We start from the raw sequence: 13,463 nt of genomic DNA, 5'->3' as shown, positions 1-13,463 counted from the left end.
CTTTTTTATATTTTATATGCAGTTCATGGTAGCATCATCAGTTTACACCTATTATAACCTTATATAGTGATAATATTCAAAGTTAATTTGAAGATCTTTCAGACCTGTAGAACACATGATTTTTTTTAAAAAGCTTGATGTCCATCGCAATAGACATTAGGTTTTAATAAAATTAATTATTAATATTTTTTATCTGATTTCATGTCTTCAATGTTGTGATCATAAACTTGTCATTCAGTTTTTCCATAGTTTTAGTGAAAAACAGCAACAGCGAATGTGAAATGAGTGCACACAGCAACACACTGATGCCTTGATGTTATATGCACACAATCATATATTTATCAAAACCAGCAAGTACACTCAAACACACCCACAAAAACACACACAAATTGTAACTCGCATCCACCCACTGCAACCAACAAAAAGAATCAAACAAGTTTTTTGAGACTTCATCCTATCATCTTACATTTTTCTACATTCTTATTGCATTGCTCTTTGTTACAGTATGTGTTCTTTTCAAACATCTTCAATGCTAGTTCACATGCTGTGTTTAAATTCTAGTTCTGTATGGTCAAAATATTTGTTTGATGATTCAGTCCTGGTGTCAATTGATAAAAAAATGTGATTGCACAAATCTTGTTTTTTAGACTTATTAAAGAAGAGCAAATATCAAGTGGATATTTTTTTTTTTTTTTAAGGGTTAGTTCACCCAAAAATGAAATTTCTGTCATTAATTACTCACCCTCATGTCGTTCCATACCCCTAAGACCTTCGTTCATCTTTGGAACACAAATTAAGATGTTTTTGATGAAATCCAAGGTTTTTTTCATCCCCCATAGAAAACAACATAATTACCATAATTCAAGGTCCAGAAAAGTATTAAAGACATCATTAAAATAATCAACAAGTCTACAGGTTCAACCTTAATGTTATGAAGTAACAAGAATACTTTTTGTGCGCAAAAACAAAACAAAAATAACTTTATTCAACAATTTCTTCTGTCAGACTCATACTGTCTAGAACGCAGTTCATCGTTTCCGTGTTTACATCTGAACGCTGGCTCAGTATTGGCTGGCTCCTTTGTCAGCATCACACACATGTTTCGTACTGCTTACATGAACAGGCATCGACCAATACTGAGTCGGCGTTCTGATGTAGAACCTGGAAGTGCTGCAACGAAAACAACGCAGGAGAAATGAAATTGTTGAATAAATCATTATTTTTGTATTGTTGTTGTGCACAAAAACTATTCTCATCACTTCATAACATTAAAGGTGCTAAAGAGGATCTTTTCGTCGACTGAGAAACCAAAGACTGTTTTTGAAATGAGCGTGGAAAGTTACTGGAGCGCATAGCTGTGTTCGTCTCTCACAAGGAACGTCAAGGCAGTGATTGACAAGCCAGAGGGCCAATCGGCTGATTGGCTGATGTTTTTAAGGCCCTACCTCGTGCACAGATGATGTATATTAATATTATTCCTTTCAGTGCACCTAATAAATAGTCTTTTATCAGTTAGTAAAGACAGTTTCAAGTAATATTGCAAAAATGTATAAAACAAAACATCCTCTATAGCACCTTTAAGGTTGAACCACAAGTCACAAATATCTTAATTTGTGTTCCGAAGATGAACAAAGGTCTTATGGGTTTGAAACTTGAAGGTGAGTGCTTAATGAATGTGAAATTGAAATTGAAAGTAAAAAATAAAATTTTTGGGTGAACTAACCCTTTAATGTCCTCTATAATAACTCTACATCAAAAGCTCTTCTCTTCTTTTATGGTAAGTGAAGCAGCACAGACACAATGAAATAGTAGTATTTAGTATTTTAATACTAAATTCAGCTGTTAGTAACATGCAAAAGCATTCATTTGTGTGACCTTTATGTCTCTTTTGTGTAACATTCAATCACTGGGCTAGCTGAGAAGATGACAAGCTCTGTCTCCGCTAGGTTGAGTTTGCGGCCGAGACGTCTGCCAGGTAAGCAGAGATCCGTGCACTGCGGGGTTGTCCAGCTAGAACGGCATGAATAGCTGCACGTCATCTGTGTAGCAGTAGAAGAAAAATCCATGTCTCTGGATGACAGAACCAGGAGCTGATGTGTACATTCAGAGTGGGGTAAAGCATAGTACCCTGAGATACTTTAGCAGTTAGTTAATTACAGAGCTTGCAAAATAGCACTTGTATTGATTTAGACTTCTTTCAAACTGGGTTTGTAAATCTGACAAGGCATTATTAAATGTTACTGAAATCTGTTAGGTCTGTCTAACAATAGTAGGCTATTCAAGAAACTGCAGAAATTGAATAAAGTAATCAAATGCAAAATAAAACCTCAGTGGTTCCCAAACCTGTCCTGTGGTACCCCCAGCCCTGCACATTTTGTATGTTTCCCTCATTTATCACACCTGATTCAACTCATGTGCTCATTAGTAGAGACAGAAAGACCTGAAATGGGTGTGTCAGAAACAGGGAGACATACAAAATGTGCAGGGCTGGGGGTACTCCAGGACAGGTTTGGGAACCACTGAGTTAAACCACTTAAACTGACTTCATGCATCAGGGTACCTGGGAAAATGAGGCATTTTCCCTCATGTCTTCTGTTCAGAGGGGGGAAGTCCAGGGGTCAGAGAGTAAAAGGCCTGCCATATTTTTATTTCACCCACTGAAGCATTAATGAGATAAATAAGTGATTAATTGAGTGACGATTGACCATTATTGAAGACACCTGATGATAACAAGCAGAATCACCAATGGAGAAAATCACTATTTTTAAGTTACCATCATCGAGGTCAGGGTTTGTTTTAGTTGAGCTCTTGACCCTTGAATTTTTGTTGTTAAATTTTGTTTAGACAGTTTTTACTGCATTAAAACCAACTAGACATGCAAAGTTAAAAGATGATCAGGTGGTGTTGGTTATGTTTTCATTAAACTCATTTAGAGCCCAATCTTAGTTAGATTTCCATTATTGATTACAGCAGCACTGTGATTCTACAGCAGAAGATCAGCTTTAGCAATACAAAAATATATATTTTTTTTAAAGTTCTGATTTAAAAAAAAACACATTTCATTCAAACACACAGACATCAAGAATCAGTCTGTGAATCTCAACAATGGTGTGAATAATAAAGCATGTTGCAATGCATTCTGGGTGCCACCAATCAAAATCATCCATGCCTCCCATCATGCATTGCTGCATGAATAAATTATGAGCTGAATTGTCTTAGTAATTTTCTTTATTCTCACTATTTAAATTTTGCTGTTTTTCTGTGACTTTTTAGTAGCTTGTTTTCTAATGTTCAGAGTTGATCTGTTTATCAGAATATGTTGCTTGTCACCGTCATTGAGATTCATACGCTGATTCTTGATGTCTGTGTGTGCCTAAAATAAATCTTTATTTTAATCAATATTTGTGTAAAGGACAATTTTCAAAAAAAAAAATTGTATTGTCAAAGTTTATCTCAGAATCACAGTGCTGCTGTAATCAATAATATAAATCTAACTAAAATTAGGCTCTAAATGAGTTCAGATGAAACAATGATTATGTGAAAACATAACCAACACCACCTGATTACCTTTTAACTTTGCTTGTCTGGGTGGTTTCAAAGCAGTTAAAGATGCTCAAACATGATCTAATATTAAAATGTCAAGGGTCAAGAGCTCAACTAAAACAAACCCTGACCTCGATGATGGTAACTTAAAAATAGTGATTTTCTCCATTGGTGATTCTGCTTGTTATCATCAGGTGTCTTCAATAATGGTCAATCATCACTCAATTAATCACTTATTTATCTCATTAATGTTTCAGTGGGTGGAATAAAAATATGGCAGGACTTTTACTCTCTGACCCCTGGATATCCCACCTCTGCTTCTGTTCTTTCACTGCATATGATATTTCATTAGAACTCCAGTGGCACTTACTTGAGGTAAATAATCTATCATTGCTTTTGTGATACAGACTCTCTAGCTATAGATCTGTGTTCTTTGGATATTGTTCATGAGGACTGGAGAAGTACAAGCTGGCTGTACATATTACAGGATATATTTTTCTTTGAAGAAAAAAAAAAGATTATAGTCTAGATGAAGGGCAGTTTTAGAGTTGCAAGTGATGAAAACAAAAATAGATACCACAGTAAAGATGATCAAAACTCATTGCTCATCTCTCTTCAGCTGGATTACACTCCCCGTTTGTAAATGCTTATACTTAAAAAGCTGATTTGAAACATGAGAAAACTGCATATATTTTAAATTCTATAGATTCACAAATTAAATAATTTAATAATCACACCCACTTTCTTACAGTTGTGACCAGGCAATGTTTTTATTAGTATTATTAAGGGCAGTATAATGAGATCTGAGCTAGCAACTACAGTTATTAATAAGAGAGACAGATTTTTCTCCTGAAAGCATTCGGTGTCAGACTGTGTGAGGTTTGAATCATCGACATATGGCAGCTCTCGCTCAGGTCATGTTGTGTAAACTGTGGCAGCAGGGTGGCACTACAGCTAAGGGCTAAAGCATGATGCTCAAGAGAATGACAAGCAATGACTGGTCTACAGCCAAAATGCTTCTGAAATAAATGCAGTCAAACTTTACTAATGCTGGGTCACTGAGTACGAATATGATGCTTAAAATTGTTGATCAAGATATTGGGTCAGTATGACCCTTGACTAGTTGGAAATGGCTGAGGATAAGTGAATAATAAAGGAAAGGGATCTCAATTTAAACCAGAAATGACAAATACATCTTTGACAGGATTATGAATAAATCTATGACTGGGTTTGGATCACTATTGTCAACAGAGGTGGAATCGTAAAAGAAATTCAAGGGGGATGGTGTGGTCATCTGTGAGGGGGTGGGGGTGGGGGGTTGGGGCTATTGTACCTAAAACATTTTTATTTATTGGTTTAAAGAGTAGTAAAATAGGCATTGATTAAATTATTTATAACACTGTAGTATTGGAGTGACCACCAGACTCTCTCTCTCTCTCACACACACACACACACACACACACACACACACACACACACACACACACACACACACACACACACACACACACACACACACACACACACACACACACACACACACACACAATCCATCCTTTTTATATAGACTATAATGGTGCCTTTGGAGGGCACTGAAGTGTTTAATCATTACCAATGCATATTTTTTAATAAAAATAACTGACTTTCATATGATACTTTATAAATTACTTTCAAATGATACTTTCCAGATAGCAACTTTGGGCCGGCCCAAATTCGTTCCACATCTGCAACACAAGTTATGATGATCAGCAGAGGAGGATTAAACAACTCCACAAACAGCATTACAGCTTCACATATTACCGGTACTAACCATATTGACTTTATTTCTGTCATTCATTAGCAGAAGTTTAACGCTCATGTTTGTTTCATTTGAAGTCACCATAATGGTGATTGCTGTTTGTGTTTGTCAAACATGTTTGCAGTAGCAAAAAAAGCTTAAACAAGATGATTATTTGATCATACCGAAATAGCCTGAATGTTTGCACGAATCCATGTGAATGGGGATTTTTAATAATATTGTCATCTGTACAAAGAAAAAACTTTTCAGTTTTCAGTACATCCTTGTCATGTAAACGTACCTTTAGTGTTAGTTTTTCTCTTGCTGCTGTAATTTTGTTAGCTGTGGCAAAAATAGCAAGGGAAAAGGTTATGTTGACAACTTGATGGAGAGGAAAGGTTTTTTTTTTGATCATGTAGATGTAATGCAGTTAATTTCAACTTAATATTAGTCTGTTATAGAATGCATTGCAGCATGAAGCATGTCACCATTGTTGAGATTTATATTGCTACATAAGAGGGACTATGGTTGGAAAGATGTTTGAAAAGCCCTGCAGTAGTCAACTTGAAGCTTTTACCTGCACACCCACTGAAGCTAAGCAGGGTTGAGCCTGGTCTGTATCTGGATGGGAGACCTCCTGGGAGATTGGGTTGTTGCTGGAAGAGGTGTTAGAGAGGTTGGTGGGTCCTAACACCCCAGTACAGTTGCAATAAGCTGTACTGTATAAAGGGTAACCCTAGTGTAAAATAGTCCATACAACCCATCACATACCGTTCAATGCCCCAGTCGCCATAAGCTGTACTGAATAAAGGTATACTGAATAAAATAAACTCCAGAAAATAAGGAGTAGGGGGAGGCTGCAGACCTGGAGCCGGTAGATATAGGCCCCAAGCAGTTTTACGCCCCAAGCAGTTTTACGCCCCTGTTGTTCCTCATGCGTCCAGTAGGGGGAGGCTGTATATTAGTATATGAGCCTAGTCATCAGAACAGCAGACCATATCTGTATGATAGCAGCAGACCTTTTTTGAAGCGATACAAATTGAGGTATGTAAATAATCTCCTAAAGTTATTGTTGTTGATTGTATTGTGCAACATTTATTATTTATAAATGATTGATGCGATATCAATTCAAAAGATGGGTCAATAATTTATTTCGAGAGGCAAAAGTACTTGATTGAGTCAGATGTTCTGTCTGACTCAAACTTAGCTAACCACGTGTAGGTTAAGCTGCCCTTAGTCTTATCTTTACCCGCTCTGTCTCACTCACTTTTAAAATTAATTAAATTTTTATTTTTATCTTGTTGTCTGTCTTTAGCTTGCGTGACATGGCTTCTTCTGGTAAGACCCTGTTTACTCCTTGCATTTAAACATACTCCACATGGTTTCTGGAGCACATTAGAGTGGATAATCACAAATGTGTGAATTTTTTTTTTTTTTTTTTTTTTTGACAGTCTATGATGTGAACACACAAAATACACATTTATAATAGGCATGTATGTATGTATGCAAATCTCTAAGTCTCCACAACATGTTGCCGAGAGGAACCGAAAGTTATCCAACCGGGCTCTGGTGGACTTCATTGTGGCAAGAGGAACTGATGACCACATTCAGGTACATGCATCAAGAATGCATTTTTTTAACTGCATTCTAAACCAATAGCTTGTTTAGTAAACAACTTACACATACATGGAAATGTTTTTAATGTAATTTTCAGTTTTCTCTGCACAGTCCATCATCAATGGACAAAAAAAAATCACAGGCTTGACACTTTTTCCAAGTGTTCCATAAAGAAAGTGCCTGTGCCATTGTTCATTGAAGATCGGGAACAAATTGATATTATCTACACTCACCTGAATTCAATTCTGAACAGTACACCCACACACACCCACAGTGACCAGATCAGATTTATTATGGATGTCCTTTTTCCAGAGGTAAGACTTATGTGTTAGTTGTGCTCAGCATGGTGTCATATTCACATTGTTTTTAATGTCAAATAGTTTATCCATAATGTTAGACCATTGCGTTAAAAATAATAGTTTTGTGCTTAATATAGAAAAGGCACTTTTGGTTTTGTTGTAAAAAAAAAACAACAAAAAACTAAACATGCAAAATGATGCTTGGCTTATTTGGGCTGTGATAAATCTCAATTCTTTCTCTGGTAGTCCATCATCTGTGCTCTTGCTGTTGTGGAACATGTGTCCATCTTGGAGGCTGAGGAGAAATTCCTGCGAGGACCTGTCATTGACGCAAGGTACTGTAAGGATCCTATAAAGGAAATATTTATAATTAACCATTGTTTCTACCACTATGCAACTTTTGCTTTATTTGTTTTTATCAGTGAGCGGGAGCACTTTGACAGCAGGATAAAAAAAAAACAATTAAAGAAGAGTGGCAAGCCATAGGAGAGTCTACAGGAGTCATGCAGAATTTACAGGAGTCATGCTGTTAAGAAATAAAAGTCATGGTGTTAATAAATTTTTTTGTGAACAACAATATTGTCTCTTTCTTTTAAATGACCCTTGGAATTTTAGAAAAGGGTTAAATTGTGTTTGTCTTCATAAAATGCTATGTAGGACATGTTTTGTAGCTGTATGACAACCAATTTTGAATTATACAGCAGATATTTCATTTAGGATCTACACAGTACTGTATGTCTAATGGCCTAAATATGGTTAATATTTAAATGTAGCTTAATATAAATTCATAACATCATATATCAGTCAGTCTCCTGTATATAAAAACAGTTTATAAATAAATATAAATAATACATTTTACAGTAGGTCATAGGTCTGCAGCCTCCCAATATAGTGTTATTCGCCGTATTTCCTTCTCCCCCTATTGGACGCATGAGGAACAACAGGGGCGTAAAACTGCTTGGGGCGTAAAACTGCTTGGGGCGTAAAACTGCTTGGGGCCTATATCTACCGGCTCCTGGTCTGCAGCCTCCCCATATAGGAAATAAGGGGTGTAGCCCTGGGGCAAAAATAATCCCTACATTACATCAAATACAATGCAGTTAGTTAGTTTCACATCACGAATGATATAGTACTTTATTTAGTTCTTACAACTTACATGGAAAGACTCTTTTTTTTTTTTTTTCATTATTTTTAATGTTTTTGAAAGAAGTCTTATATGCTCATAAATGTCTGCCATTGAAATGCCTCAATGAAACAAAACTGACTATCTTTTAAATCTCACAAAAGAACAAAATTAACCATCATTGAAATCTTACGATGAAACAAAGCTGACCATCGTTGAAATCATGTAATGGAAACAAACCAACTGTCTTGTAAAGAAACAAAACCGACCGTCACTGAAATCTTGTGACAAAACAAAAGTGAGCATCGTTGAAATATCATAATCAGGCAAAGCTGATCGTCATTGAAATTTCATAATGGAAAAAATGAACTTTCATTGAAATCTTGTAGCAAATAAAACCGACACTGAAAACCAACCGTCATTACAATTTGTAATGAAACTAAACCGACCATCATTGAAATGTCATAAGGGAACAAAAAACTGACTGTCATTGAGGTCTCTTAACGAAACAAAACTGACTGATTTTGAAATCTTGTAACAGAAGAAAATCGACTGTCATTGACAACCGACCATCATTGAAATCTTATAACAAAACAAAACCAACAGTTTGAATCGTTTCAAACTCGACTGTCACTGAAATCTCATAACGGAATAAAACTGACCATCATTGACCTTCTCTTAATGGAAAAATACGACCGTCATGGAGATCTGACAACTGAATAGAACTGACCATCATTGAGATCTCGCAATTGAACAAAACTGACCATCATAAAAATCTCGTAATGGAACAAAACCGACTGTCATTGAAATCTTGCTAAGGAACAAAGCTGACCATCATTAAACCTCGTTAGGGAACAAGACCAAGTGACCTTGAAATCTTGTAATAAAAAAATAAAAAAAACAGCCGTTATTGAAATCTCGTAAAGGAACAATACCGACCGTCATTGAAATCTCATAATGAAACAAAACATACTGAGACATATTGAGATCTCATAATTGAAAAACATATTGAGATCTCATTACTGAAAAAAAACTGACTGACAATGAAAACCGACTGTCACTGAAATCTCATAACTAAATAAAACAGACGTCATTGAAATCTTGTAACTGAATAAAACCAACCGTCAAATCTCATAATGAAATAAAACTGACAGTCATTGAGATCTCCTAAAGGAACAAAACCAACCATCACTGAAATCTCATAATCGAAACAAAACCGACTGTCCACAAAAAATCGTAAAATAACAAAGAAACAAAGAAACAAACCACCCACGTGGAAGGCAACGTTCTCAGGACCTTGCACAATGTTCCCTAAAAGTTCTCAAAAGGTGATGAAAATTCCGAACCTTAACAAAACATTCGGCACGTTCTTAAACCGTTCTCTTTTGGTAATGAAAGCGCTGCAGTTCAAGTTTCCATTTTGGTTATTTTATGGTCAACAAAAGAATGTTACAAAGAGGATATTTGGTACATTAACCGAACGTTCCCACACAGTCCTCTATTGGTCATTTAATAATGTTCCCGAAATGAGTTTAGGGGGACGTTCTATTTTGGTTATTTTATGGTCATGCAAGAACGTTACAAAGAGGACATTTGGGAAGTTATCAGAACGTCTTATAGTAATAGTCTCCTAAACATTCCCATAACGTCCTGAATGTTCCCTGAAGGTCCACCAAATAACGTTCACCAACCCTTAAAAGAAATCCACATCGTGACCGTCTCTGAACGTTCTGGGAAAGTTACTAGGTGACGGGTTATCCCTGCTAGAAATTTTACATTCCCAGAACATTCTCAGAACATCCACTGGTATTAAGGACGTTGTCTAGTAAAGTTCTCAGAACATTCAGAGACGGTCACGATGTGGAGTTCTTTTAAGGTTTGGGGAACGTTATTTGGTGGACCTTCAGGGAACATTCAGGACGTTATGGGAATGTTTAGGAGACTATTACTATAGGATGTTCTGATAACTTCCCAAATGTCCTGTTTGTAACGTTGTTGCATCACCATAAAATAACCAAAATAGAACATCCCCCTAAACTCATATTGGGAATGTTACTAAATGACCACCAGAGGACCATGTGGCAATGTTCAGTTAATGTCCCAAATATCCTCATTGTAATGTTCTTATGTGACCATAAAATTAACCAAATTGGAATGTCCCCCTAAAATCATATAAGGAACTGCAGCACTTTCATTACCAAAAGAGGACATTTTATGTCCCAAATGTTCTGTAAAATTTCAGAATTTTCATCACTTTTAGAGAACTTTTAGGCAAAGTCGCACAAGGTCACAAGAACGTTGCCTTCTGCGTGAGTGTTTTATAGAAAATAATAAAGTTTGGAGTAACCGTTATGGAGGTGAGCGTTTGCTTTAGTTGACCTCTTGATTCTTGCCATTTTAATATTAGATTTTCTCTGGCTCTTTTAATTCTGTTTTCAAGACATGTTTGCTATAGCAAAAAATGCAAGAGAAATTCTGATCAGATGAATTGGGTTGTTTAGTGCTGGCGATTCAATCATCATGGAGTGTCTTGATTCACTGATCATCACCAGGCTCTATGAGTGTATTAAATGTTAGTTTTGTATTAATTAATGGTTAGGGTTTTTTTTTTTTTTTGTAGTTCATTATACAGACAGAGTTTTGAGCAGTGTCTTAGACTCACACAGACATCATGAATCAGCGTATGATCCTCAACAATGGTGACAATAAACAAAAATCTTTTTTGTGACTTTAGTAGCTTGTTTTGTGATGTTCAGAGTTAATCTGTTTATCTGAAAATTTTGTCACCATTGTTGAGGTTCATACGCAGAATCTTGATGTCTGAGTGAATCTAAATGATGCTGTCTGAATAATTTCAGCACAATGATAAAAACTGTCAAAATATTAAAGCAGGGCATGATTTTATGCAGTATCATAGAACTACAACATGAAATAAATACAACTTTAAGGGATCAGTGAACAAGGCCACTGCCTGATGCCAAAAAAAAAAAATTAACAACAATCAACCAAAGCCACTGAATCAGATGTTTTTTCTCAAAAATGTTTGTAATAAATGTGCTTTCGAAAAACAGTTAGAACAATCGGAGAAATAGTAAAGTTAAAATGTCAAGGGTCAGGAGCCCAACTAAAGCAAGCGCTTACCTCCGTAACGGTGACATTTATAAATTTTGATAAAACATCAACACCTCATTTAGAAGTTTTGTATGAAAGAAATAAAGTCATACAAAACTCATCCATGGCTCCCAGAATGCATTGCGGCATGAAGCATGTCACCGTTGTTGAGATTCATACGCTGATTCTTGATGTCTGTGTGTGAATTAGTGATGGGAAGTTTGGATCATTTTACTGACTCGGACTTTTGTGTCTCGTTCAACAAAATGAACAAATCTTTTTCGAGTCATTTTGTTCATTTTAACAAAATGTAATTAAAATGTTCCGTGTTACTTCCCCAATACATCTACTATTTATGCAAACGTTGATCCCACTACAAACAGTACAAAACTACAATGCTATAAGATTCAGAAATGATTAATTCATTCTTTACCTGGGTTTTCAGTTTATGACAAGCTGATTAAGCTCACCTCACCTCTTGTCTGACAAGTCTTCGGGTTTAAGTCATTCCTTAATGACGTGACAGGCAGACCCATGCTAAACCAACGCATTCTGAGCTGGTAAGAGAATTGATTAGTTCATCTCATGAGTCTTTCGGGTTTTTGAGTCGTTCCTTAAACACGTGACAGACCCATACACAAAGCCAATGCATTCTGAGCCGGAAAGAGAATTGATTAGTTCTTTTTATGAGTCTTTCGGGTTTTGAGTCGTTCCTTAAACACGTGACAGACCCATACGCTATTTCTGTCACTGTTTTTGTTACTGTTTCTTGAGGATCTGTGGTGTGTTATTATAAATAAATAAAGCCCTGTTATAAATAAAGTATTGATTAATTTATCTTTTTGACTGTCTATCTGTAAATAAACATATATAATAATATAATAATCCAAGCCTACAATACAAAGTATTTATAGCCTAGTTTGTTCATTTTTACTCCAATTTTGATTTTGCTGTTATAATAATTGCTTTTCCTAGTCAGACTTGACATATTAGTCTAATATATGTATAAGAAGATTGCTCAAAAAGGACATAATGACAGAAATTAAAAGCAAATAACATTTTGAATTTGAATTACTAATGTTAGTTTAAGACATCAAGGTTATGATAACTTCAGCTTTAACAGTTGTAACACAAACTCAAACAAAACTGGAGAGTTAACGTTATTTACTAATAAATATAATGTGCTTGGGTCACACAGCATAGCGTATGGGTCTGTCACGTGATTAAAGAACGGCTCAAAAACCAGAAAGACTCATAAAAAGAACTAATCAATTCTCTTTCCGGCTCAGAATGCATTGATAGCGTATGGGTCTGTCACGTGATTAAAGAACGACTCAAAACCCGAAAGACTCATGAAATGAACTAATCAATTGAATCATCAGGTGAACTACTTCTAGCAGTACAGAACCTGTAGAATATTGCACATGCGCGACTGAACGAATCACCCCCCGAGACGACTCGTTCTTCCCGAGTCACATTAAAGATTCGTTCAAAATGAACGAATCGTTCAAGAACGACACATCACTAGTGTGAATAAATCTTGTAGGAGGTTTGAAGTGTTTAGTGAACAATGTGTTTTTCAAGTTTTCTGATTAAAGCGGTGTTATTGTTGTAATACTAGAAGAGACCCAGCACAAAGTTAATCACATTTTGCTCATAAAAAGCTCAGTCACTTGATCAGTGAATTAAACCTCTAAATGATGATTACATTCTTATCATCTAACAGCTGACCACATAATCTCTTGGTTTCTTTGCCATAACAAACAGCAAGAACAGCCAAAGAAACATTAACACTGAAACAGTCAAGAGTAAAACTGCCTAACTGAAGTAAGCACTGACCTCAATCATGGTGACATCAAACCAGACTTATTTTCAACAACTCATCAACATCTAAACCTCTGGTAATTCTCAATAACAACAAATAAACTAAATCTAACATTAAAAAGTCAAGGGTCAAGAGCTCAACTAAAACAAACCCTGACCTTGATGATGG

The 13,463-nt window shown here is 35.8% G+C and overlaps 1 protein-coding gene across 2 annotated transcripts; it reads left to right on the top strand.

Annotated features, from left to right (window-relative positions):
* The first annotated feature begins 6,330 nt into the window (after positions 1-6,330).
* LOC137003874 (PWWP domain-containing DNA repair factor 3A-like) lies at positions 6,331-7,783 on the top strand. Of its 2 annotated transcripts, XM_067364138.1 has the most exons (5): positions 6,331-6,364; positions 6,636-6,658; positions 6,772-6,931; positions 7,483-7,571; positions 7,659-7,783. In XM_067364138.1, the coding sequence occupies exons 3-5, from the start codon at positions 6,812-6,814 to the stop codon at positions 7,720-7,722; spliced, it is 273 nt and encodes a 90-aa protein (XP_067220239.1). In that variant the 5' UTR covers positions 6,331-6,364; positions 6,636-6,658; positions 6,772-6,811; the 3' UTR covers positions 7,723-7,783. The 2 variants fall into 2 exon arrangements, 1 of the variants encoding a protein (XP_067220239.1); XR_010892038.1 differs by lacking the exons at positions 6,331-6,364; positions 6,636-6,658 and having other exon boundaries at positions 6,785-7,251.
* Positions 7,784-13,463: the final 5,680 nt, after the last annotated feature.

The sequence above is a fragment of the Chanodichthys erythropterus genome, chromosome 16, assembly GCF_024489055.1.
Source record: "Chanodichthys erythropterus isolate Z2021 chromosome 16, ASM2448905v1, whole genome shotgun sequence".
NCBI lineage: Eukaryota > Metazoa > Chordata > Actinopteri > Cypriniformes > Xenocyprididae > Chanodichthys > Chanodichthys erythropterus.
The sequence above is the reverse complement of the archived record's forward strand: the minus strand, read 5'-3'. Positions and strand labels throughout refer to the sequence as shown.

What these genes read in the sequence shown, in the direction of transcription:
- LOC137003874 (XM_067364138.1), top strand. Translation starts at nt 6,812, where the DNA reads ATGTATGTATGTATGCAAATCTCTAAGTCTCCACAACATGTTGCCGAG. An exon ending in GAACTGATGACCACATTCAG is followed by an intron (nt 6,932 to 7,482) that starts GTACATGCATCA and finishes TTTCTCTGGTAG; the next exon opens with TCCATCATCTGTGCTCTTGC. An exon ending in GGACCTGTCATTGACGCAAG is followed by an intron (nt 7,572 to 7,658) that starts GTACTGTAAGGA and finishes TGTTTTTATCAG; the next exon opens with TGAGCGGGAGCACTTTGACA.